This window comes from Rhamphochromis sp. 'chilingali' (genome assembly GCF_963969265.1).
Source record: "Rhamphochromis sp. 'chilingali' genome assembly, chromosome: 16".
NCBI lineage: Eukaryota > Metazoa > Chordata > Actinopteri > Cichliformes > Cichlidae > Rhamphochromis > Rhamphochromis sp. 'chilingali'.
Genome location: NC_137943.1, coordinates 26549299 through 26577097, shown reverse-complemented (window position 1 = coordinate 26577097; position 27799 = coordinate 26549299). Strand labels below are relative to the sequence as shown.

The 27799-nt window shown below is 40.3% G+C and overlaps 1 protein-coding gene across 2 annotated transcripts; it reads right to left on the bottom strand.

The window, feature by feature from the left end:
- Positions 1-80: 80 nt before the first annotated feature.
- usp33 (ubiquitin specific peptidase 33) lies at positions 81-27463 on the bottom strand. 2 transcript variants are annotated; one of them, XM_080907293.1, is made up of 24 exons: positions 27298-27463; positions 19411-19509; positions 19216-19269; positions 19045-19107; positions 15437-15586; positions 15152-15260; positions 11859-11928; positions 10295-10408; positions 9187-9265; positions 7543-7987; positions 7291-7431; positions 6987-7102; positions 6532-6704; positions 6338-6408; positions 6207-6240; positions 6060-6105; positions 5767-5947; positions 5480-5606; positions 5134-5303; positions 3196-3277; positions 2972-3080; positions 2240-2342; positions 1477-1545; positions 81-1287 (listed from the first exon to the last, which is right to left on the bottom strand). In XM_080907293.1, exons 2-24 carry the CDS (start codon positions 19492-19494, stop codon positions 1130-1132), a joined length of 2748 nt encoding a protein of 915 aa, XP_080763419.1. In that variant the 5' UTR covers positions 19495-19509; positions 27298-27463; the 3' UTR covers positions 81-1129. The 2 variants fall into 2 exon arrangements, with proteins under 2 accessions (XP_080763419.1, XP_080763420.1); XM_080907294.1 differs by having other exon boundaries at positions 6987-7099.
- Positions 27464-27799: the final 336 nt, after the last annotated feature.

Below are 27799 nucleotides of genomic sequence, written 5' to 3'. Positions count from 1 at the left end.
CCTAATTTATGGCTTATTGACACTTTAAGGAGAAACAACATGCAGTTTAAGAGTGACACAATTAAAGAGTGGGCACAGCATTCAACATGTTTTCATCAAGTTTTAATAGTGTCAGCCAGCAAAAATCAGAATAGATCTTACTCATATGCAAAAACTTAGAGTACAGCATTTTGTTGACTCCCTAATCAGCCAACACATTTAAGCAACACTATGCCCATACACAAAAATAATGCCTTTAATTAATCAGATTGCTCATTATGTTGCTGATTACATTACTACAATGTGCTTTCTGCAGCTGTACAGTTTTAGTGAAGACAGATCTGGATTTGCGTGCACATATTATGAGCAGCTTTGCATTTACATGCACTTACATGTGATGTTCCACTAGGATTTTAATGTTCGGAGCATGCATTCTTAAAAAGTCTGCCTGCCACGTTTCCACAAAAAGAAAAAAAAAAGATAATAATAATCTATTGACATCATGTTAAATCACTCCCTTCTGTTATAAATAACCAAGTGCTGAGTCTTGACCAACATACTATTAGTACTGGTACATTCAAATACAAACCAGACATCTGTGTGAGCATGCCAATTTGTACTTCTACAGAACAGTGCAAAACACAAAATTCATTCCTGAGACTAGTCAGCAATTAGTCCCTTCATAGCCCAAGTGTCACATTTTGCTTTCCTTGTCATTTAGTGAATAATACAACAGGAAATAAAAAATATGTGGTATATCTACAGCAAGATGTATTGTGATTCATCAGTATCGGCAACACAAGACACATGGACATAGAACATGTGCTCATTTGGTCAAAGAAGAAAAAAAACAAAACAATATGGCATTCAGTGGAATTTCTTTTAGCTGCACATATTTTAAATGCTTGGTTCTGAAAACCTGAAACATGAGTACTACAGTGCTAATAGAAATTTAAGAGCTTTTTATACAGATTTGTACAACATGACGACCCTTTTCAGTTAATTCCCTCTGTCAAAGGCTGTCACGCAGGAGTAAAGATGAGGTCCTTTGCTTGGATGCTTTTGAAACAAAAAAGTCAAGTGCAAAATAAAAGGCTTTCCGTTTCTTAAACGTTTTCGATGTTGTTGTGGTGTATTGTCAAGTTCTCAATTAAACGGAGCGAGTCTCCACCTCGATCTTCTCCTCTGATTGCGACGACTCTACTTCCTGGTGGCTGATGTTCGGTCGAACCGTCAGCAGCGGACCACCGCCGTAGATGGAGTGGAGGAAGTTCCACGTTTCCTCAGAGATCTGTCCTGAATCTGCTCCTGTAGGGTCGGTGCAATCACAAATGTATACATCGTAAACGTCAGCAACAGGAAAAACAGCTCTACAGTCCACAGCATCTCTGCAAGACTTGTTTGATGCTTTTTAAAAACCCATATTAAAATATTCAGACATACATTTCCTACTAAAACAGAAGAAACAGAATTACAACTTAAAAACGTTGCTTGTACCTTGTTTGAGTGTTAAATGGCCGTTCTTGTTTACTGTTATCTTTGAATTGTCGATAGGTCCCGGTGGGTCTGGAAAAAGACGAAGAAAAGAAAATTAGTTGTGAAATTACATACATCAGTAACAGAGTTATATTCTCATATCCTAACTGTATCAAAGAGCAATGATGTTAAAATGTCAAATGCTTTTGTCACACTACAAAAAAGCAATATCTGCTCCCCATTCGCTACAGAGAGAAGACAAATATTAGAGGAGCAGAAGTCAAGACAAAGAAAAAAAAAACAGACATTTGCAGGCGTGCCAGATGCAAGCTGTTATAAATAGATGTGACAATACAAAGTAGGGGAAGCAAAGAGGAAAAAAAAAATATGAGGACAAGTGGAACACCAATGAAATGCATTTTGACGCCTCATTTTGCTGGAGCAGGATAGAAACCCGACTCGGGGGACTAAAGCGAATTCTTTGAAGAAAAAAATCAAAAGAAGGAACGGGGACTCCACAGTTTCTTTTGAAAATGAGCTGTTTGTAAAAACCTGAGAATTTGGATTTTCTATAGGGAAAAAAAAAGAAAAAAAATCTATTTGCCTTTTTTTTCCCCCCCATATGTCGATGAAAACATATAGACTGGCAGTTTGTTCCAGAAACTCTGTCTCTCCATAGTAAATCGCATGGAAAACATTTAACCTTTTTAATCAGACATTTAAACAGGACTAGGGGGGTGGAGTAGGGTGGGGGAATGGAAAGGCAAGACCTCTGTCCAATTACCATTGTCTTTTCCTTTGACAAAGCCCTCCCACTCACGAAACCACTGCATGCTGATGCAGTATATGACCACTGGAGACTCCTCCTCCTGGAACGCCTTGTTCAGCTACAGAGGGAGCAGAAGGAGCCAGAGAAAGGGAGAGAGGAAGTGGGGGTGGAGTGAGAGGTAGAGACAAGAGGGAGGACGCAAAGGGGTGGGGAGGGGAAAGAGGAGGGGTAAGTGGGATGGGATAGGGGACAAAAAAAGGAAAAAAGTAAGGATGAAAGGATTGAGAGGAAATGGAAAACCAAATCAATTCTCTCTGCTAGTTACTCCAATTAGAAGACAGTCTTAAAACCACACTGCACCAGTTTCATCTCTCTTGGAAAAAGAAGAAAAAAATGACACATTTCTTGTTCTTCCTTTTTAGCTCTGTCTTACACTTACACGCACGCACACACACCTATTCTGAGCAGGCAATAACAGCTGCATCTGTCCCAATGCATTAATGATAAGGCTTTCATCTGGCTTGCACCTCTCATCTCCTGCTGGGGTGAACAGCATCAACACATACAGCCTATCAACTGGTTAAATAGACTGAAGAAAAAGGGGCCTATACACACCTATGAGTCCTGGCTGCACTGACACACCGTGCATTAAAACACACACATACACAAACCAGTTTTGAAACTATCTAAATAAAGCCGCTGCTTGGACGGCTTTTCAGGGGAGGTGAGGAGTGGGTGGGTGCTTACCCTGACAAACATGTCCAGCTCTTGCTTACGCCTTTTCTCCAGTTTTTCTATCTCAGTCTGGCACGTGTGGCAGACATACAGGTGGTTGACAGCCGGTCCCCCTCCGTACCTGCGGGAAACAGTACATACAAACTCACACGTTACTTCAGCCAAAGGAATCGCTGGATCTGAAGATGCTTAAAGCCTCCAGCCAGTCTGAAAGCAGCCGTGTCGACTTCGTGTACCTGCTGTAAAGGTGATCCCACACGTTCTGCGGCAGCATCACTACCAGGTCATCGATGAATGTCGCTTTGTTGGGCGGCACACCTGATGAAACGCAGTGAAACAGCAGTCAGACGCTTGCAGTGTAACATTTTATTTTACATGAAATGCAACAGCTCGCATGGTTACAGATCAGTGCTGAGCTTAAACAGGGCAAGAAGCTCAACTATGCACAATTCTGTCAAATTCACTGCTCAAACTGTGCTACCAATATCATTAAATATTCTTCAGTTTCTCCTTTTTTCAGACCCCCAGAGCTTGTTATTAAAACTCCTTCCCAAACTGCATGTCTAAACTCCCCGCAGGGTGCGAGACTATGAAAAAGATTATTTTTTAGATCTCCACAGAAAGTTGTTTATTTTGCTCCAATTTTTGGCTTTTTCTTGAAAAACACTTCAGATGTATTTATTACAGCCTGTGAAAACCCACTGTTTAATGTCAATTATAGCTCCAGATGGAACTTTGATTTATTGTATAAATTAGGGACTAAAAGAGTTTTTGAGCTTAAGATACTAAAAGTCAGGATACGGTGGCAACTCATTCCTAAATTTCCAGATTTTTAAATCACCTCTCTCTTTTGATCCAAATATTAAACACCAAATAGGTTGAATAAGCCCGTAAGCTTTATTATTTATTACACTTACAGGTTATAGGGTCTCATTTCCTTCTCTAAGCTAGGTTACACAAATAATTTATACAGCAAAGCTGACCTGGGTTAATTAAATGTTTGTTGACTTTTAGCAAGTCTTTTTAAAACAGCAAGATCAAGAAGGAAGTGGGAGTAGGACAAAATAACAACCCTTCCATGTCGCTGCATTAAAGCTCTTTGAATTCATTTGTCAGCTTAAGTTCATCTTGACATGAGCAGCAGTTTCCCCTAGACTGAAAATCTACACTGCTGCTCCCCCAACCCTCTTGAATATTTCATTGGGCCTTGTCTTATTGATTTATAATAGGCAAAATTTAATTAAGAACCTCTAATCTTAATAGGCAAACAACAAGGCTTGCAGTAGGACCCTGCAGATACTGAAGAATGTGGGGGGGAAAAAAGTGAACGTGCAAAAAAGCACTGAAATTTTGATGCAACGTGAAAGCCGAGATAAGATAATGAACCAAATAATGAAAAGTGACGTGTGAACCCTAAATAAATCTAAAATGATCTTAATTACTCAGTGTACCAGGTAATTAAAGTCTTTAAATTCGCTTCTTTAATCTAAGATACTTTGACTAAAATGAACAATTCAAAGAAAAATTAGTGGGTTTTTTATGTCTGCACCAGCACCATTTTACAGCTGTTTATTTCAAAAAGTCCTCCTGGGAAAACATGCAGCCAGAGCTTCTTGATGGAGTCTTAGTGTGTTTTTCATGGCACACTTGAACAGGAAAGTGAAAATAAGCTGTGATGTTTTCGGCTTTGCACACAAAATAAAACAACTGGCTGCACTGCCACAAAGCAATCATGGTTTCACTGCACTGATATTATCTCTGCTTATGTACCTGACTAGCCAGTTATTATGTGCTTAGGTGCTGGTGACTACCAAGCAGGAGGGAGAAAGCTGTAAGTGCTTATTTACAGTGTGTAAACACATTCTCTGTTCTGCACAAATTATTTTTCAGTTACGTCACTTCCATTCGCATGAACCCTTTTAGGACTTTTTTCCCCCTTTCTCTGCTAAAAACAGAATGAAGGATCATCTTCACAGAGAGAAGAAACCCCTCCCCCTCTTCTGAAGTTGGAAATGCCGTTGTCAGAATCAGAAATCCAGAGCGAGAACAAAAGCCAAAGCTGTGTCAAAGTCAAAGCAAAACGTTTTGCACAAAGCATTTAGACACAGGGCGAGGAAAAGGACAATCTGACCTCCAAGTGGCTTCAGCAGGAAAACTGACATTTTCATACGCACCTCCATGCAAACACAGGAAGTCATCATTGGAAATGGGCCCTGGCTCGGCAAATGTCTTGAACTTGTTAAGCCACTGGCGGGAGACGTAGAACTGCAGAAGGCTGGGCTCCATCATGTTGAATAAGCCCGACACCCTCCTACGTTCTTTCACTGCATCCTCATTGCTCTTTCTGGGACAGAAACAGATCAAATATTAATCAGTATTTTAGATGAATAAGCAAAAGTACGATCCAATTTTTAATAGCTGAGCAGCGTAGTGAATTTTAAAATGCTACAGAGATAAATGAGAGCTTGTTTTTACATTTGTTCAGGTAGGAGTTATAGAAGTACAGTGTGCCAGGCTTACTTATAAAAGAGCACGTAAGCTTCAGCATTCTGGACACAGGCTTCAGACACCTCAGTCACACTTTGGTCGTCAAATTCATACCACAGATTGTTCACATCATTCCTGCAATAGGCTATGTAGTGGCCATCTGGGAGAAGACAGGGGGATGTGTTAGAGCAGCATTCACAAATCTATCAAGTAAGTGTGAATTTTATTTCCAGGGGAATGAATGCAGGACACTCGTATGTGCCAAATGGTGGCAGCTGCCCTGGTCTCATGCAGAAAAGGGAGTGACTGCGCCCACTCACTGCTGGCAGTGCCATGATGACAGATGACTGACAGCAGGTCGTAGCTGGTGGTCTGGGCAGAGCTGTCTTTGGCCAAGAAAGGCTGCAAGTCCAGGCCCTCGAGGGGGAATGACACATGGGTGCTTATCTTGGTGGAGAACATCAGTTCGTGTCTGAAGCGCTTCAAGTGAATACACAGGATCTGAAGCAGGAGAATGAAAACATTTCTCATTTCAGAAGCTTGGCATTTGAAGACATATTGGATAAATATTTGGATTTCTTCATCATATAAATATCTAGAAATGTCAGTTTACCTCTGGCAAACTTTGCATTTTACAAAATTTGACTCCATTTCGTAATCTATGAGGGGGGAGGGAAAAAAAAGATCAATGAGAGGAGCAGTCATTGCAGGTGCAGTCCATTTAGATCTCATTTTAGTTAATGTGCAATAAATTACTCACTTCTTGCATTTTTCACAACTGTACATGTTATCTCCTAAGGGAAAAAATTAAAAACACAAAACAAACAATTATTGAGACATCATTCTTGATGTTTGTACTGGCACAACATATTTTTCCACGCACCCGCTTACCCTTTAGCTCATCTCTGGCAAAGAAAGCTGCAAGGCAGTCTTGTAGTGTAACCACTGGACCCCAGAACCAACTAACAGGAGAAACAAACACAGAGGGAGGTGAATTTTAGACAAAAACAGAAAGCAGCTACTGAGTGGTGCCTGATGTAAAAAACAAATAAATAAAAAATACAGCATATGGGTTATAGACACACCTCTTGATGTACTCCATGACAAATGCTATCCACCCCTGTGGTGCATAAGCTTCCCCGCAGGAGCCAGCTTTTACCAGGGAGGTTTGGTGGGTGGATGAGTGGAGCTTGGCCAGGTCTTCCTTCCCTGGAATGGGCAACGAGATATCCTGGAAGTTCTCCAGGGTCACAGACACCTGATGGCCACAGAAGGTAGAAGTGTAATGGGGTTGTTGTTCTTTTTTGCTTTTTCATTTGTTTGTGTTTTTTTTTTTTTTTTTTATAAGGATTTGTCAGGAGCTGTCACTTTGCAGAATTATCCTTAAGGCGAAAATGTCACTGTGATCACAGATCATCTTTCCTCCCATCATCAGAATGGCATTTTTTCTACCTACTCCTCTGTTGCGGCTCAACATCTCAGCATTTTCATTAACATTTCAATCGGATCTAACAACAAAAAGACAACCAAAAGCACTAACCCGATCACAGGTGAGGCACTGTACTGAGCTGACAATGGTCCCGTCGAACACGTCTGAGATAATGCTGCGATATTTCTTCTGGCGCTTGTTCTTTGGCGGGGAGAATGTGGTCACTGCTGTGAGAAAGCAGACAGAGGCAGAGAAATTTGAGAATACAGTACAGCATGTCTCACACAAGAGTCAGCAAGGATAGTTTTGGGATACTGTTACCTTGCTAACCTCTTTATATTTACAGTTCTTATTCTGGGTACGACTCCCTCTCATAATGGAGATGAACTCGCTGGCACTAAACAAAGTTTAATACCTTTCTTGTGTGCCGGGTTCAGACTGGGCCAGCCAGAGGCTGCTTTGGGTGGACTGCTGGACATTTTGGGAATGTGCCCCTCCATGGGGACTGGACTTTGTGGTCTTGTAGTGTTTGGCATTTGGATATCTGGAAAGCAATCTGCAAGAAAAAAAAAGACCAAGGTTTAGAGACTCTTAAGGTCATAAATTTAGCCGTGAATATCAAAAAGTCATCCCGTGAAATATGAGCCACTATTTCTCATGTGTTTACCTGACGCTCTGCCTTGAACCTTGATGGCTCCCTGGCTGCTGATAATAGGCGTGGTCTCTGTAGTGGTATCAACATCTTTGTCGATGTCCACTCCAGTGCTTCCACCCGTAATGCCATTAGTCCCGGAGCGATACAGGTCATTAATCATGTTCTTCTCCTTCTGCCACTCCCTATTGGCCTGAATCTCATCTTGCTCGGGAATCAGCATCTCTGCTTCGTTGGTGTCATCTATCAACGCATTCCCACCCTGCACTTCATTTTCGGCCCTCTCGCTGCTACCGCAGGACTCACATGACTGGAAGTCATTGTCTGACTGGCTATGGTTGTCCTCCTCGGGACTGTCGTCCATTGTGATGCTGTGAGACTGGTCGCAGGGCTCAGGTAGCTGCTCCTTCAGCTCTTCATGAAGCTGATCCATTAAGCAGCGCAGAAACTCCTGGGAATCCTACAGTGCAGTTAAACACAAAATATTAGCAGGGCAAGATATTTATTCTACTATCTTGGTCACCATAGCATGTGGAAATCAGAGCTCCTTATAACTCACCATTTATTCCTCCAATATATTACTGAGTTTGACAGGCAAAGTGAAGCACATCTTCTTCCAAATTACATAAAACAACCACTTCACCTCCGTGTTTATCCCAATTTTGATCACAACATCTGAAACCAAATGCTCATGAACGTGTAATCAAAGTTAATGAACCTCAGACATCCAATCTCCCTCTTCAAGCCAAATGAACTCTCCTCTCACAGGAGCTGGGGAATGTTAACTTCATTCAGAGCGATGTTTAATCCAAGTCTGTGCAGCCCAGCGTGGCGTGACAAATGAATACTCTTCAGCTAAAACCTCTGAACAAACAGTGGCCAGCCAAGAGGAAACAGGCCTCTTTTATCAATTCACCATTCAGGCTTATAAATCCCTTATTTACAGACACCAGCCAAAGACACAAAGTGCCTCAATTTAACTTCTCTGAAAAAACCTTTATGTCCATAATGCACAAAACTTTGCTTTCAAGTGCCAAATGGAATCAAATCAAGCAATTTACCTTTAGACCAGGTGTGTGTGTGTGTGTGTGTGTGTGTGTGTGTGTGTGTGTGTGTGTGTGTGTGTGTGTGTGTGTGTGTGTGTGTGTGTGTGTGTGTGTGTGAGTGAGAGAGAGAGAGAAAGTGCATGTTAGTGACTGAAAAGGCAGAGGATTCGGTTTAGCGGAGTGAGTGCTTTGAGCTGGAAAAAAAAATGTAATTTCTGTAAAGGAATAAGAATAGAGTGATACGGAGGGAAATAAGAGAGACTATAAGATCTGGGGCATCTTAATAATCTGGGGTCAGACTGATAATAACCCCAGCTCAGCACAAAAAAAACAAAATTATCAAAAAGAAAAAGATCAATAACAGGCCTATTACATTATTATAAAAGCATATGATCTTTCATCATATTTCAGACAGATATTATTATTTCGTACAACACAGTCGTCAAAGGTTTGCATCATATCACCTGCCGACTTTATGACAAATGAAAGACTCAAATACGCTGTTTGGCTCTAGAAAAAGGCTCAAAGTGTGACAAGTGTCCCCATGTTTTTGTTTTGTTTTTTGCATTAATGAAAACATTGCACATTCATTTCATCATCTGGGATGACCCACCTGCTGAGCGTATCCTCTAAACATGGGGTTTATGGCTTTGATCCCCTGGAACAAGTTGGTTGGGACCACATAGGAAGGTCTGCAATGTGAGAAAACACAGCCTGATTTAAAGATGTAATTTTTTTTGCACGGGTCACATGTAATGTTGAGTGTGAAATTAGAAACAGCAAAACTGCTCTCATGTGAAAGACTGTATATTAAAGATGGACACAATCAGCATGATTTTATCCACTGTTTTGCAAAGTATTTAAAGTTTGAAATTTTTTTGCTGTCACCATCTCAGCTTTGACAACAACAGAGGGCTGGATCCAACTGAATGGCTTCGTGTTGGGCCTATGAGTAATTTTGCAGAATATGACTGTGTGTTGTAGCAGTGTACTGCCACCAGGGGGGCAGTGTAAAAATAGATAAAATAAACATTGCTGCTCAAAGTCATATTAAGCAAAGAACTTCTTTGTAGTGAAGTGAAACTGAGTGTAAAAACAACAAAATGTCTATCACAGCCAACACACTAATTTTGTTCCATCATTTTACTGCGTTTCCTGTTTAAGTGAATTTTTCAACCAGTCAGCAATCATCATCAACATCAGGCTGCATGCCATCATACCAAAATCCAGAAAGAACTGAGCCTAAAGTTGAGAGACACTGCGTGCTGATATGACAGTGGCTTGTCAATCACAAGCTAGGTCTGTCTAAAAGTGCTCCAAGCCTTTTTGTCCATTTTGACTTAAATGAGGAGAATAATTGACAATACACATATCATTTTGTATTCATTAAAACTCTAAATTTGTAAGAGACCATGAATTAATGGATCAATTGGGAAGGTCATTTTTCCACACATTTTTCTTAATGCTGTAGTGAGATTAACGCTGACAGCACAAATTCTTTTATAATCACACACAGAAATTGCCCCTGCTGGCCACTGGAAATAATCCAGGACTTCCAGGTCTGAAAAGTGACCTGCATCCATCTTTTATATACATTCTTTGCGTCATTTTCTAAACATCTTACTATTCGACTGGGGTGGTAATGAAAGCGACCCTGAATTCCAACTGTGGCATGGAGGCATGTTAATATTCATTCTTCAGTCATGTAAATAACCAAATACCTGTTCTTGTGCCACAGATCTGACACCAGCTTCTGGTAGCTTTTGCAGAGAGCGGGCTTCTTGTCCGTCCTCACCAGGCCACCACATTCTACAAAAAACTGTGTCAGGGGTGGGCTGCAGAAGGAGGGGGACAAAAAAAAGAAAGGATGAATATATCACATGCAGGAATAAACGAGCCTTTACCAAATACTGTCCTTCAGCAAAACAGTTTGTCATTGGTTGTCATTACTGAAGAGTGGAGTGAAGTGTGTAATTTGAAAAAACAGAATGTAACAATCAACTTTGACACAGGAAGAAAAACAGAGCAAAGAACAATACTGCATTATTATAATATGTAGCATTTGTAAAAAGCTTTTTTGATACCTTAGTATTATCATACTACTCAAGGTTAAATGTGTGTTTTCAATTAGACTCTAAGATTAAAAAAATATTATAAAGAACAGAGATCCAGAGAGGTTTCATTCTGGCACATCTACATAATGTTGCCTTCACTTTATTTTTTATTCATTTCATTTAAATTCATACTTGAGTCATTGAGTGATATCACAAATTCCCAGAGGTTTTGTCTCATGCGAGAAACCGCCTCACACAGCTGAGAGTTGAAGGACATCAGACTGGCTGAAAAGAGAAACAGCTGAGGGGATTTTACTTGACGAATACAGAATGGACGGGAATTTGCACGAAAGAGACAAACTACAGGATGAATAAGGCATGGAGTGTTCCCTTCCCTTGGCAAGAGAAAAGTCCTTAGACTTGCATAATGACCCGAAAGTAACTGAGGAACGCTACGCTCACACAAACAGACATCAAAGCGAAGTTTCAGGAAAAGGTCCCTCCTTCTGCAGCTGCGTGAGTCAGTTCTTCCTATTTTTGGAATGTGATTTAGATTGCAAATTTTGACCCACATCTTTTCCCATTTTTACTTACATCCAGACACAGCATCATCCATTTAATTTAAACATTTACTGGCCCGTGGGTAGATGGTATTAGAAAGAAAGAAGGGCTTTGCTTTGTTGTTCCATGAAAAATAAAAGCAATAAGACAGCCTCGAGGTTTGTTGCAGAGCTCTAAGTTAAGTGACCACCGCAAATAAGCCAAACATGAGCAGTGAATCACACAGATTGGCACTTCAATAAACAATAAAAGATGAGTCAGACTGGAAGAAAAACAATAAAAGAAAGAGGTAAAGAAAGAAAGAAAGAAATGGTGGGAAAGGAGCAAGAAACACATGAGGAGAAGCAACAGAAGACTTGTGGGGGGGTAGAAGAGTTGGTGTTCATCTGTAAGAGAAGACCCTACAGGGAACTCCAAAAGGCCATTTCTGTCATCTCAAATGGTGCACTGCAGCAATTTTCACTCACTCAAATGAGCACAGCCGCGGTTGTTTCTCACAGTCAATAAGAGGCAGTCAGATGGTGTATAAAACAGCAAATGGCTATTGAATAGGCGCGTTAACAGTGTGAGAAATGAGAGGAAAGTTAGACGAAGAAAAAGCTGTCTGCGCAGGAACAGTGGGATAGACAGGTAGACGCAGGGACAGAAGGTGGATAAACAGCAGTCTCACCAGTTGGACAGGGCCTGGAGGGCAGCGTTCATGTAGCAGGTGTTGCCTATATTCTTCAGTCCTGTCAGGCCTGACGGAGACAGAGCACACCGGGGAAATTAAAGTAAGCCTTTCATCAACTCCTCGTAAATTTTAATGGCAGACAGAAAGTGTCTACATTTTCACAAGACCCGTTTCATTTCTGAGATTAATACTTTACAGCAGGGGCAGGAAAAAGTGCCTGCCTAGTGTATTTTAGACACAGCTGCTGTGGCCTGTGGTCTCCACCCCATTACACATTTTATCGCTCCTACTACAATTCAAAGTCTTATTTCTGTTTGGGGTATAATAACAATGGTCTAAGTTCTAGAACTTTATTTGCCATAATGTTTTGGGGAATGCAAGTGAGAACCTATGTTTCTATTTATTCAGAGTCCAGCCTTCATGAGTTTTGTTGCACAGCCACTGCACAAACCACATTAAACAAGGTCCCAGCATGCACTTGTCTCTTTCACCTTGTGAAACCACGGCCACAGGTGATAAAATGTAGAACAGGGATGTGCTTCATTACTCAAATGTTGCACCTATAACAGCTGATTTCTGGAGTATATACACAACAACAACACTTTTGATAAACCCACCAAAAGAACGGATTTCCACTGTTACACACCAACATTCAACATGGAAGCTTCTGGGATGACAATCCCTCCCATCCACAGGGCACAAGGCAGTCAGTGAATGGTTTAATCAGTATGAAAATTATGTCTGATGGACAGTCACCAGAACTTGACCTAATTAAACACCTCAGGAATATGTGGGTCCAGTGCCTTCATCAAAACACCAAATGAGGGAACATGCTGTGCTGAATTGTGTCCATTCCTGCTGTAGCGGTCCAGAGATGCGTTTTCCTTTTATAAATATGTCGCCCACATATACGACCAGCCTGTTCTGCAGTGCACATTAGTTTTCAAAGCGTATTCACCATGCTTCCAAATCATATGATCTGCATGTGTGACAAAAATATCTGTGAAGCAGTGCCAGTGCCCGAGCTGCACCACATGAGGCGCAACATAACATATGTCATTTGGTGGAGCCTGTGTGCAAACATTACTTCCACAGTGACTTTGGTGGGACAGAGCTGACAGGAACCCACTGAGCTGCACTGCCGCTCATAGTCCTGCTTAGCAGCATTGTGCAGTTTACCACAGTTTTTGGCACTGCACGTCATCCTAATTTACCCTCATCTGCAGATTCATAGCTGCAAGTAAATCATTGTTAGTTGATTTTGTTTGTGTTTTAAATATATGTTTCAGATGACTAAGGGGGGGGGGGGGGGGGGGGGGGGGGGCTAGGCAACACATTAGCTGGCTTTTCTCAGCTCTAGTTATTTGAAGACTGTTTGGTGCATCAGAGCCGTTAAAAACACTCATCTTATTGCAAAAATTTACTTCTCTGTTTAATTACATTCATAACATTCGCTTTGAACTAAACCACCTGCTGATTACCGAGCTCTTGCATTTGAGGTGTTCATCTTTAATTTCGTCACACTTGGATTAAAGAGGCGATAAAACACAATTCAATTTTTGTCACCCCACTGACTTCAAAAGTATTTGATTTTAATAATTAAAAAGGTGTCTAAGGCAGCAGAGCTTCGACTTTTAATTAGAAGATTTGAATATAAAAATGCTTCACTTACGGCCTTTAAGCCGTTTTCACTAATGAACACAGGACACTGTCCGCAGCTGAACTCTCTCTGCAGAAAACAGGCAGAGATGCCGTCTGACTGTTTTTCAGACACATGAAAACAGTCAAACGGCACAAATGACTTCTGCTCGCTCACTGTGCAGTTGCCTGCTTCCTTCAACTGAACATTGCACAGACTTCATACTGGGGAGCTGGCACGTTGACGCATGTTCAGTGTTTGATCTGAGCGTGCGGGACATGTACCTCTCATATCTACCTTTGTTGGTTAATATTGTGAGAAACTGATTGCAAGTTTGCCAGTTTGTTGAACTTATACTTCACATTTTTGCAAAGGTCTTGACTGATTTTATTTGATTATTGTGCCACACATAAAAGCAACAATGTCAGCTCAAACAGGCTACTGGACATCTTTAACCTTTACCTAGCAGAGTGTATTCATTTTTTTGATTTGAAATATATTTGTTACCATTAATTTGTCATCTCTAATAACCTCTTTATAGTTTTTAAAGGACTTGGCCCATTGGTGCAACAAGGACAATGGGTAGTTCATGTTATGTAAATGGGCAAAAGTATTGAACGACACTTGCTAGTCTTTGCATTCAGGTGTTTTTGGTCTGATTGTCACAGATGAATAAAAATCAAGCCCCTAGCCATGCCATGTGGTTAATGCCAAAGCTATCATTAATAAATTAGCCAGGAGTAAATCAAATAAACAAGTCTGATCTCTTGGCAAAGTATGCCACAAGAAAAAAAACAAAAAACAAAAACAGTATAGTTGTTTGTTTCAGTGGACACGAGTTGTGCCGTTTTTTTGTTTTCTTGGTTTTTTAAACTAACGTTTTTTTCAATAGGAAGAATATTTTGTCTCTACAGCAGGTACAGTATGCCCATGCTTTTGTTCAGGCTTCTGCAAGGATGTATCACTAAGGCAACCAAGAAAACAGAGCTTTGAAACAAGTGTCAGCCTCTGTAATTTACCTCAAACCTTTTTCTGCCTTTTTTAGTGTGGAAATCTAAACACAACGCTTTTATATCCAGACTAGTAATTTTAATGGCTAAACTTGATAATGGTAATTAATAACATATTTTAAATTAGTACCATATCCAAAATAATAACAATCTGTTATGTGGATGACTTGAACATGGATCTCTGGACCAGATTATCCTAACTACCATAAAAGTCCAGCCGTCAAATGTGGACTTTTCTTTGGGCTTTCAAAAGAGGAAAAATGTCCATTTTGTGTACACAGTCAGAAATCACGACATGTCAGCTGAAGCAAATTTAAAAATGGTCTTCATCGACCCGAAAACCAGGGTCAACAAACACAAATCAATAGATTACAGCACATGAATATTTCATGAACTGCTGTATGACTGTGTTAAAACAAAATCTGCTTAAACTGCTGCTTAAGCTGCAGTAAACACCACCTCTCGTGGCAGATGTTATGTTTTTTGGCCGTCTGCCACAATAAATGGATGTGTTTAATATAAAATCTAAACTAGCTGTGTTGATTTGAATACTTTAATTTGAAAATGATAGTATTCATTAATAAGATCTATCAGCTAACTCTTTGTGACACTGATGTGGTAATCACTTAAACACAGCTCACCTCTGGCACGTATGTCGTCTTCCTCTTCCATCTCCATGTCTATGTCTTCACAGCCACCATTAGAGGGCACTCTCAGGGAGGTAGGACTCCCAGGGGCCTTGTTGCCATCCTGTAACAGACACACATAAACCTTATAATAAAAGATCTTGTCTAGGAAATAAATAACTACAGTTTAATTGTTACTGGTGGAATTCCTCATTCGTGAATATGTAAACCAGCCTGTTCTACAAGTAAACCGTATCTTCAAGCTGTGAGATAACAATAGAAAGGAAGCCTGGCTCATACCTGACCCACGTTCTGCGGCAAGGGGAGGGGTTTGCTGTTGCTGTGGGGTGAGTGAGGACCTAGTTTACGCTCCAGGAAAACTTCCTTGCCACAAGCGTAGCACCACACACGAAGCGTGGTCAGGTTCACCGTGAGGTTGTGTCTCGTGTCCTATCCAAAGAAATAAATTCTATTAAGACACGTGTCAGAGCTCAAAAACAAAGTTTAACAAGAACACTGTGTTAACAGGAGCAGCTGACACACACGCCCCTGCTTCATAATCTTCAGCGCAATCTAACAACCAGCATCTTGTAAAATGGGTGGTGCTGCTTTTATATATAAAAACTAAACGTCTCTCCTGGCAGCTGGACTAAAGTTATTCTGGGAACAGTCCAACTAAATCATGGGGTGAATAAACTCATGACTTTTCTTCTCAAATTAAATTAATTTGAAAGAGAGTTTGCTTATTTAGCACAATTTCAAATCCACCTAACTTCATAGAACATTAGTGCAGAACTAGTTTGAGTATATTATCCAAATTATTTTGTTCCAGGTATAATTTGTAGATCCTCCCTAAGCACGCTAATAAACTGATACTTTCATAGCACCTTTCTACTTAATTCAAGCACTCAAAGCATTTCCATACTACAAGTTTCATTCAACCGATCACAACAAACAATGATACATCACTTTTATCTATGTCTAAGTGCTTTTTAGTTAAACATTCACACTCCAATGGATGCACTGGGATTCAGTATGTCAAAGCATACGTTAACACATGGAATGGAGGAGCCGGGGATCAATCAAGGTCGTCCACTAAACCTTTTCTTTTGGTAGATGACCCACTCATCTACCAATCATACATTTACTGCTCTGAAAATAAGGATAGGATACAATCACTGAATGTCTGTGTTTCTGTTCAACATGTGGCTTGCAGAACAGGCAGATTATAGATTGTAGCTTTATTGAACCATCAAAACAACATGAGCAGGTGACAGAAGTAATTTGTCACAGGAAACAAAAGGCAATACAATAATATTTTTTCTTATTTTTTCAAATCCCTTCAAAGACCTGTTTCAAGTTAAACCTGGATTTTAGGCTAGGGTAAGAGTCTGGCAATTAGTTGTGATGGTTAGATTTCAGGGTAAGACACTTAGGAATACATTAATATCAATGAATGTACCCCTCCATCTACACAGAGATGGTAACAGGGAAACAAACCATCTCAAACTGGGCGCAGCACTTACACTGGTCCATAGTAATACACCACCCAAATTTGAAGTAGAAACAAACAAACAAACAAAAAAGGATAGACTTCAGAGTATTTTAACCACAGTCAGACTAAACTGGATGTCTCAAGTCAAAGGTGGAGATCAAGGCAGAGCGAAGGCTAAAGGGGAAACGTGGCCCAGTTCTGCTGACCCACTGCTGTTGGGCGGGTTGACACGAGACCGAATAAGAGCAGCAGCACACACTGTATTATTCATCGGGCCTACATTAGCCTTCCCACAGCGGTGCAGAGCAGAGCTGGCAGAGGTGACACACTAGACTGAGCACAGCCTCGAAACACCACAATTTAAAACATTTATAAAGGGAAGCATGCCAGGTGGGGCATTCATAACAAACTGAATTCACAGAGCTTTACAGCATGTTTTACCAGCATATATAATATTTAACTGTTTAAAACAAATTCAGCTCCTTGTTAATTATGATATTGCGTGAGAAAAGGGAATAATGCAGTAAAACCTGTCCCATCACAACAACTCATGCCTCATTCTCAAGCTATTTTCAAACTAAAACTAAAAACACATTCGTGGTGTTGTGGCAGCGTTGGCCGCAATAAAACATCTGCTTTACCCTGTGATCGTCATAAGGAGGTGGTTGGATCTAGTTTTGTGTGTCAAATAATTAAAAAAAAAACAAAAAAAACATTTGACTGTCAAGTCTCCTTCCTAAGCCTCTTCTGTCTTTAAGAGTGAAATAACTGAGTGCTAGGAAATGCAAGAGGCTACCATTCTTCTTCTTGTGATCCAATCAGGAACTACACTTTCAGAGTACCGGCAGCTTGAAAGTAACTGGAAAGCTTAAAATAATTTTCTTGAAATATGCAGGAGTTTACTTTAAACATCCATTTTTAAATGTATAGTGGAGTTTGAAATACAAACAAAAGCAAATACCTATTTAAAGCTAGACAGTGTGGTATTCATAGGAATAACTGAGTATCCTCCACTTTGAGAGACGGTGATAACTGGAATTAAAAGTGCAAAATTAAGAAGTTGAGAAAGCAAGAAATGAAAGATTTTTGTTTCCCTTCCTCTTGTCACTGCTTTTGCTGGGGGGATATTTTAAATCATGTGACTGTAACTGAATGTGAGATGATACAGCAGTGCCAGAGGGATTTAATAACACAGTATGAGCGAACAAGTCCACTGAGTCATCAGTCAGTCATTATCTTCCTGATGTATGTACTGAAGCATCACATGCACCTCAGCACTGGTAGCAGGTAACGACCTTAGACCACCTTTTACAGAATTTCAGCAGAATAGTTTGATTTCAGTGCTTAAAACCTGAAATTTTTTTATTTTTAAGCTGTTTATCTGCCTGCTAATGTGCCAAATAATAAAAATGTACAGATATTGAGTTTTGGTCAGCTCTGTGATCTATAGCTTGACAAAAACATAAAAACAAAAACATTATCCCCCTTTACTACTGTGTCACATACAATCTGGCAGTAGTCTCCATCACTGCGTAGTCAAGAGATTAAAATGGTTCTGTCCCCTCAGGGCTTCTGGAGCACTAATTAAGCATGGTCCCTATTCTTGAAAGATTTAGATGGCTTCAACTGGAAAGAAAGGGAAAAAAAAACAACACACACACACACACACACACACACACACACACACACACACACACACACACACACACACACACACAAAAGGTGGCTGGCGAGCACCGCAGACAAATGTCCCAGATAGAGGATCCATATTAAATTCATGAGCGATATCATTTAAAAAATGGCCAGCTAATATTAAATTTCTCCACCAGTACCCTCTGTATCCAATATCCCTCTTACAGCCTTTTCCAGATACAGACTTAACAACGGATATAGTAACAGCCAGAGCAAATTACATGTTTGCCCCTTTAGTCCTCCTGTCCCCACATGGCCCTAGCGTGCTGGAGGAAAAGCTTTAGTCAACAGTGAGAGCACCAGAGGGTGGATGAGCTGCAGGAGGGGTAGTTACTGTAGCCATGGAACCGACAGTAATAGTGAGTCTCCTGCACTTCCCAGAGGAAAGGAGATTAATAATGGATGATCCACTGCTGAAACTGAACTGGATGTGTGGAGATGTGGCCAGACAGAGTTGGCTTGATGGTTTTTGAGAGCACGTGCACTTCAAAAGCTAAAAAGATGCACACTCGGGCTCTTTGACGAAGAAAAAACAATAAAAAATAAAAGTGGTGCTGGAGGTGCTTTTATTGCAAGTCATGACTCCTGGGACCTGGTATTCCTGAACTACCATCTGTTCCTCATCTGCTTCTCCTTTGGTTGCATGTAATTTCGATTAAGTTGCATGTAATTTCAAATCCTGATACAATGGAAACGCACTGGAAAGTCTGAGATGTCTCACCTGTGAGTGAACAGTGCTGTGGTCAGCATGAGATTCTCCACAACCCACGTAGGGGCATCCATTCTACGGAGAAAATTAAACAGGGGATGCAGAAAAATGAAAATGCAGTCTAATGCGGATACTTTTTCACCAAGCAAGAGCAGCATTTTCCAGCAGCAAACATCGTCTTACCTCCAAACAGGCCCATAAATTTGGTCCACCAACTTTACAGTCTTGGCACTGGCCCTAGAAAAATGTAACACCCAGGTCAGGGTTATTTCATTTAAGGTGAGAAAGTACCAAAACAATAAAACCAGGCTTGTCATGCAGTCTTTGTTATGCTGCATAGCACTTTTAATACAACAGAGGGTGGAGAGTGTCACTCACATGAGATTTTTGAATAAGTTCTTCCTTGGTGATCTCACCCACGCAGTCCAGGTGGGGGCAGTCACAGCTGGACACCGGTGGCATTGCTCACCCACTGGTCTGAGGATGTGAAAGAGAAAGAAAAACAAACCAACAACATTTAGTCCATGACTTGCAATTTGAGTTGAGTGACTCCGAGTTAAAACAACAACAAAAAAAACAAAACAAAAGAAGAACAATACAATGGAGGGTTTCTTGTCTTAAAACTGCGCTTCTCAACCGTGTAATTGATAGCTGACAGTGTAACAGAGGATATATTTAAAAGAACAACTCTGATGACAAGCAAGACAGTCAGGCTTCGAGTAACCTGACTCATCGCCTCACAAGATAAATTTTTTCCATGGCTGCATGACTGGCAAATCCCCTTATTATCAGCCACTGACATGCCAAGCAGTGGATCATGACACAGTTGTCCAGCTCATGTCGAACAAGCAGTCGCATCATAAATGACTTTAATAATGACAAGGCAGACTGCTGAGATTTATGAATGAGTTAAGACCAAGCATCAACACCCAGGGCTGAAAAATAAACCTACTCTGGAAGTGGAAAACAATGCCACTCCTCTTGAATAGCACAGACGCCATGAAAAGACAGCCAGCTTCCAGCGTGAAACATGAAGCCAGTGGTAAACAGTAAAACAAACTGGTATGCATCTAATGCTATTCTACTTTCTGAGCCACAGTCACACATATTTATATTGTGGTTTTATTCTATGGCTTTAAGAGGTTTTGTTCTGACAAGTTGGATCCATGTAGCGGTGCTGTCTTTTGTGGCCAGCAGGGGGCGACTCGCCTAGCTGCCAAAAGACTTCTGAAAATAAAATAAAAAAGAGAACACCCCTAGGCTCCCTTCCTCTACGACTTCTGTGAACACTTTCCTGATGACTTCACAGACTTAGTCGCCAGTTTCAGGTTATACTGAATAAAACATGTAGTTATTTTAAGGCGGTTATTCTAAAAGCCAGAAACAATTATCTAGGGTATATTATTGCCAAGAACCTTTGAGTGTCTGCTGTGCCTCAGTTTTACAGCAGGATCTATCACTGGTTTGTCCCATCTGATTTCAAAACACCATAATGGAGAGTACAAAAACGTGTCTCATCCATCTGTATACTGGATTTAGGGGCAAAGGTTTAAACACCCACATGTAGCTGCTTCACCTCCACTAATTAAAGTCACTGAACTCAACCTCTCACTGTGTTTGCTGATGGTGCCTTTTTTAATGGAGTTATCTGAGAAATAAACAAACACTGCTGTGTGATACAGACTGTCCAGAAAGCCTTTGCTTCAGCTGTGCTAAGTGAAATTATCATATTTTGTATGGATGTCACTTAGCATCAATTAGCAGATGCACCTGGTCATACAGCTCAAGCTAATCAAGCTTGCTTGCAAAGAAATGTCTACTGAGAAATACGCTTTGTAGAAGGGAATAAAAAAGGGTCACATTTTCACCGACAGCAACACTGAAATGAATGACACATGTCCGACTTGCATGCCTGAAAATCGTGGATTGACAATAAACACACTAAAATGAAAGTGAAAGTCACTCCAATGATCCCAGGCACAGGCTTTAGATCACACTCCATTACCATTAGTGATGATGGTCAAATGGACAAATTGACTGTGCTGCAGTCAGTTGATTGAGAGTCAGAGACGTTGACAGATTAAAGAGAAAACAACAACAAAAAACACCAAGATGTACTAATTAGCTGTGGCTACAAGCCTATTTCCTGCTCTGTCTGATGGATGTATACGACATCATGCACCTGAGACTTCTCATCAGTTTTCATTAGAGCTTATTGATAATTTAAGGTTTTCCCTGCAAATGAAAATGCTGGCATTCACCAAAGAGGTTTTGCCCAGCACCAAAGGAAAATCACCAGCAAAAACAACAGGAAAATATATAGACTTCTGCTATCTGGGGTAACGTAGCCTCTTTGTTTTAACTATAAGCAAATCAATAGTGCTTACATAGCTGATTTTGAACCAGAGGATAAACCCTTACTCATTCACAGACAATTCTGGATCCCATCTGCAACCATAACAGGTTATAATGATTGATTATTCAGCTTAGGCAATTCAAGTTTCAGTAATATAATATACATAAGATGTATCCAGCAGTGCACCATGCTGCCAAAGTCTGCCAATAAATGACAAAAGCTCTTCCAAACTTCATCAAACACATTCTTGCACGTGCTGAAAAATTATGATGCAATTATCATTTTAGTACAAATGAAGAGCAAAATCTCTGTACTTCCACTTTTCCGTGTGAAAAGAGGAAGCTCAACAAAGACATGAATCCCGTGCAGCGGGATGCTGAGAAACCGCTGGAACTTTCCATTATCGGGCTCCTCATCAAGGACGCAGTCGAATCCCCTACCCCGAAGAAACAAAACAGAAAAAAAAAAGGCTCACACACTGACACAGATGGCCTTTAGGGGAGCAGGGGACGTGCCGATAAAAATGACAAGGGACGCTGGTGGCTCGGGGTCTGCCTATCCAGAGTGCTGTGTTTAAAGAAGCATTTCATCATAAAGCAAACGGCTGAGTGTGAGTGTTTGCCGGAATCATATTTCTCTTAAGTCACATATTACTCCATCAAACACTGGGCAACAACTGTAAGATATTAACACATCATATTTTATAAAAGGGGAAAATAGAAAAGGCTGCAAATGAACAGGTGAAGGTCACTCCAAAATTTCAGGGACATTTTGGAGTGATCTTCTTGCTGCCTTTGGTTCAAATCCAGCTCTTCACAGCAGACAAAGTTTCTCTCAGAACAGATGGCTTGCTTTAAAGTAGCTTCTTTAGCTTATTTGACATCTTGTTAGCCTGTGTTAACTCCTCCTGATAGTTTTTCCTCCTTATCTTTAAGTGGTTTTGCACAGTTTTGTCCACACCAGAACGTGATCAGTTTTACCTCCTCGCTGTCCTCCTCTCTATTAATTAAAAAAAATTTGATGTGTACTTTCTTTAAATTTACACTTTTATATTTCATTTGTGCGCAGCTATATAAATAGTCACTGTTGTGGGCAAAGGAACTTGCAAAGAATAGTCACTGTTGTGGGGTTTTGTGAGCACAAAACCCCACAACAGGTTCTGGGTACCGTCACTGGACGGAACAGAAGCATTAAAGAAACAGAAAACATTATTACACAGTCACACATTACACAAGTGATAACACTTTGCAGTGTTTTTCAGGAGGCACAAAAGCCAGTAATTTCACTTTTATCTGTTGTGTCCGATATGGACGACAACAGCCACTAAAAGGCTTAAAATAATAACTGCTTCTTTTTTTTTTTAACTGAAAATACCTCTTTAGTCTTAAAACTTGTGTCCCAGATCAATGATAGCATCATTCACCACAAAGCTCCAAAATGCAGTCGCTGGCACAGATTACAGCAGTCACATGTACTTACAGGGTGACTGAGAGTGCTTTATAAAAATATGAATGTTTTCCTTTTTATCCAGCATTGGATTTTTGTTTTCAGTTTCACTTCATTTTATTGATATACTCATGGTGTGCTTACATCTTATTTGCCTTTACTTTATGATATTTTCTCCTTTAAAACATTCTACATAGCTTATCTTTTTTTAATTACTATTCTTCTTCTTTAGTACACTGATTTCTGTCTTATCAGTCATCTCTTATGCACTTACAACTAACCATCACAAAAGGTGCTATATAAATAAAGACTTACTGATTGATGACAGCAGATTCACTCAGCAGATTTAAACCACATTAATGATGAAATGACTCATACAGAGTGCCACAGCATACACAATGTCTTTAAACCTATGATATACCGCTTTGGCTTGCCAACAAGCACAGAAGACACCTGTTAAGTGCAAACGTATCAGTAAAAAAAACAAAGAAATACACACAGGATATAGCTCCATCTATTTTAGTGCAAAGAGGAAGATGTGCATCCTCAAAACAGAGGGATGTACTACAAAGTGAGAATAATGGGTTAGTGAGGTATGTTGAGCTTAAAATCCGAACTTCCAGTGTCACAACTTCTTTTTACCTTCCTAGATCACCACTGTGACTATTGCTGCTCAAATAACCTGGTCTGGAACAGGTTAGCTTCAGAGTTTACTTTAAAATATGTGTAATTATGCACCACATTTTCACTGATTCTCTTCAACACAACCAACAGCTCCATGGCTCTGGGCCAATAAAGTGATTGCTCTACCATATCTTATTGTTCATGATAACGCCAGTAAAAATGTTTATGAGATATAAAAACCTCATAGCAATAAATCATTGCTGTAGCAACACCATGTGTTTATGTTCCCTGGTGCATGCAACAAGACAATACCGCACGAGCACACAAGGTACATGTCAGCCTTCAGTGTTTTAGTAAAAAGGTACTTCAACAACTTCCAAAAAAGCACACTACTCTGGAAAATATGCAAGAAAAGTGTTCCCACCGCGGGTGAAAACAACAAATTTGTTTCACCACTCGAGGCAAAAACACAGTTGAGTACAATCAGGCTACAAAGGAGGAGATGCTAGCAGCTGGAGATGTGTTACCCAAAGGTACACAAATGTCTCCGCCAAGTGCCGCTGGAGCACTCGCTGGTTTGAATCTGCATGACAGGAATTGCAAATGATAAGTGGAATTACTGATGCAGTTACATGCTGGAAAAGCGGGGCTTTAAGCAGCTGGTTGAAAGCTCAACTCAGGACACGAGATTCCAGTTGGAAAATATTTTTTAATTTACAAGCTTAGATTACTTTAGCCATTCTAAAACGTACGTGTTAAGAAGTTATTTAATACTTTTACTTAACTTTGTCACAGGAAAATCTCCCTAGGTTAGTATTGCGCTTACATTTGATTTATGCTGCATAATGGTGTGTCACTATTACTGCACTATAATGCCACTGACACTTTGTTTCAATAGATTTGCACTTTGAATAACAAACTGTGTCATCAATGACAGTAACTCATTAGAAAAGAGGGATAGAAAATGCTCTTCATTCGCTTACACTTATAAATGCTGCTGCCTGCGAGCATCAATAAAACGTTGCCCAGCATTTTTTCCTTGTATCATCAAAATTATTGTTATGTTATTGTTGTTTCTTGGAAGTTGACCTATATCACCTTCTTCCCTAGTTTCCACTGATTAATTTCCCTCTGAAGAAACCTTGCTAAAATGAACTCTTTTTAATGACTTGTTTATTTCTTACAGTCAGTATTTTTCCATTAAAACACCAGTAAAAGTCCTTTGTAGAACAGCCTGTCTAAATGAGAAGAGCCAGCTGTTCACCTGCCACGCCAGAACTACCTTCTCTGCTATAAATTAATCATCTAAATTATTAATCTATTAATCATTCTATATTCCGGGGGGAGGGGGGGGGGGGGGGGGGTGTTACATTGTCCAAGGATGATATTGATCCTTTACTGGGGGAATTTGTTCTATTTACATGTAACCTATTCAGTCACAGCTTACTTACACTATCAAATGAAGGCCTGCAGTAAAGTTCATTTTTCTCCCAATCTCCTCCAAAGTTTGTTTAACACAGACAAAAACACTTTGTCACCAAAAATATTCCATTTCACTTTGATCAGTCTAAGGGATTTCTACCTCTCCATCATTAAGCTGTGGTACAGAGTCAGGCGTAAACACAACGGGTTAGTTTTAATGTTTCTACAGATCCAGTTTAAAATTTCAGAGCTCAAATGTGTAGCAGTCACGTTTTTTAATAACTGTTGCGCTGAAAGTGCACTGAGTGACAAAATAAATGACTTTCTGCAGTAATACTCTCAGCTTACTTGCAGAAAAGTCGTCTTTTTTTCATATCCTTTATAGACTTTTATCAGGAATTCCTCTGACCGAAGCAGGAGGCACTCAATCGCAGTCAAGTGAGCGTACACAGAGCCTGAAGCAGAAAACCAAGTTTAAGAGAGAAAGCTGATCATTGTGATTCCCTCCCTCTTTGATTGTTTCTTCTTTTGTTTTTTCCATTGTACAGCCCACAGACAACAACAACAGTATGAGGGGGGGGGGGAAGAAACCTCAGAAGTACACACAGGACATAGCTCCATCTCATCAGTCGGTGTTTGTGGTTAATGACATGAAGCCAACTTTGTGTTTTGTTCCAAGTGCTGTTTGCACTAATATTACTCTTGGATGCAGATGAAAAAAAGATGCACATGTAAATGCATCATTACAAGCCAGGCCGGATCATCCAATAGCCATTCTGGGCACAAAATCACGGGTCGACAATGCTTGAGTTACTATCCAGGTAGCACATAAATGTTTTCTCTTCAATTTGAAGTCTTCTCGTTTCTAATCACCCAAAGAAATATATAATAAAATACTCAGCGACTAAACAATTAGCTCCAGGTCTGTCTTTGAGCAGAAGATGGTAAACATTTTGAGTTTACCTAAGTAATTAAAAGCAATCAGTTTATTTCTGACAAAATGTGATCCTCAAAACTAGAACTGCTGATTAATCCATCATCTTAGCAGTGAGAAAACAATGATAGTCCATTAAATATCTGACATTAGATATCAGATATTATAATTGACAGCAGGAAGATGGCAAATATTTCAGGGTTTTTCCTGCTCAGAGTGGACCTTTGGGGGACAATGCCCATAAACACAATTGCTCTGCATATTGTTAGGCAAAAGAATTAACAGAATTGCATGCAAAGTTGTTAACATCATGTTTATCACAGTAAAGGTGGAAAGCCAAAGGTTTATTTATGCAAAAAAACAAAAAAAAAACCTGCATCTGTGTCTGGGTTTGTAGCGTCATGATCTGGTCAAGACAACAGCTTGACTGGGAGATATGAAAAGTTCATGTTCAGTCACGTGCAAGTCAATAAGCCTGCTTCCTCCCTTCAGCAAAACCGTCTCTAAGTCGAAGTTAACAATCAATGACGCCTTTGAAACTGATTTCATTTCATACCAACGCTAAATCCCTGCAAAGTGAAACAGGGCGAGGTTTCGTTCATCTTACCAGGCTCCTCGCAATTACCTGGACTTTGCGGCCATCCCTGCAAAAGCTGAAGTGACCTTAAACTCTGTAGTACACACCAGGAAAATCTGATTAGAAGCTAGTTTCACTGTCAAGCCTCGTGAGATTACGTAAAGCTGGTGATAGGAAGAGTATCTCGGCTAACAAACCTTTCTTTGCACCGTTTCACTGCCTCCGCCAGCAACGTGACAATACTACATGATATAAACTGTGCACAAAGGGGTGGCGCGGTCAGGGTGGGGCGTTAACCCGAATCTCGCACCACTAATGAAAGCAGCGATGCTGGCTGTGGCTGTAGCTGTTATCTTTAGGGAAATTTTGAAATGATAAGTAGCAACACAATAAACACCGGAAGGCGGAAAAACAACAACGCATGTAAAGCTTAACAGCTCACTTTAGCAACAGACTGTCTACAAATGGGTAGCATTGGCCACAATGTTAAAAAAAGAAGAAAAAAACTCAGTTAAAAGGGACCATGGTTTAACTACCTTGGTTTAAAGCAGCGGGTGGTTTAGCCTCACGTAGATAAAAACAGTGAATACTACAGATGTGTGTGGCTTCGGCCTTGTCCAAAGTGAGCTGTCAAAACCAGTCGAGGCGTTGACAGCGTCACGGGCTGACTAGCACTATTTCGCTGTTAACCTTAGCATGCTAACGGCCATCCTAAGAGCATTTTATCTGACGTAATATCCACAAGGAACATATAAAAACAACAAAAGGTGAACGTATTACCCTCCAGAGAGAGTGTTTAGGTGAAATGGTTAGCCAACTTACTGGCTAACGTTAGCCTCCTGTGATCGGGGACAATCCCACAGTGACTACGGCACAGTCAGCCGCAACGTCAGCCTTCGGCCTTACCTGCTCGGTACCAAAGGACGCCGCTTCTCAGGTGGATCCGATGGTACTCCCGGTCTGCAACATAAATTCAGTCTGTACTTAGAGAAACATATTAGAGTGCAGTCCTTTCTTCACATTAACGATAACCGTCCCTGTCGCTCAGCGTGGTTGCTAACGTTACTGCTGTCCCCGCCTCTTTTCCGGTTTAAAGAAAACATACGAGCCCTCCCCATCCTGCTGCACGTTTGATTTTTAATTCTATACAGTCTATAATTTTGTTTTTTTAACAGCATTATAGCCTCACTGTAGATTATTCAATTAGTAAGTCACATAAAAGCAAATATTAATTATCTTTTGAGCCTAGTGATCCGCTCTTATCAATATTGAGGATCGGATGTGATGGGACAGTTATGGACTATTAGAGAAAAAACTGCCAGCGTCTTTAAACTTTTTTCAGTTCACTTACATGAAGGACAAAATGGGTAGCAATAAAGGAAAAAGAATGATTTGGTGATCATTAAAG

Excerpts from the sequence above, each read along its gene's own strand:
- usp33 (XM_080907293.1), bottom strand. The coding sequence starts at position 19,494 with ATGCCACCGGTGTCCAGCTGTGACTGCCCCCACCTGGACTGCGTGGGT. Across the intron at positions 10,409-11,858 it reads CTCCAGGCCCTGTCCAACTG|CCCACCCCTGACACAGTTTT; the intron begins GTGAGACTGCTG and ends CTCCTTCTGCAG. Across the intron at positions 7,432-7,542 it reads GGTTCAAGGCAGAGCGTCAG|ATTGCTTTCCAGATATCCAA; the intron begins GTAAACACATGA and ends TTTTTCTTGCAG.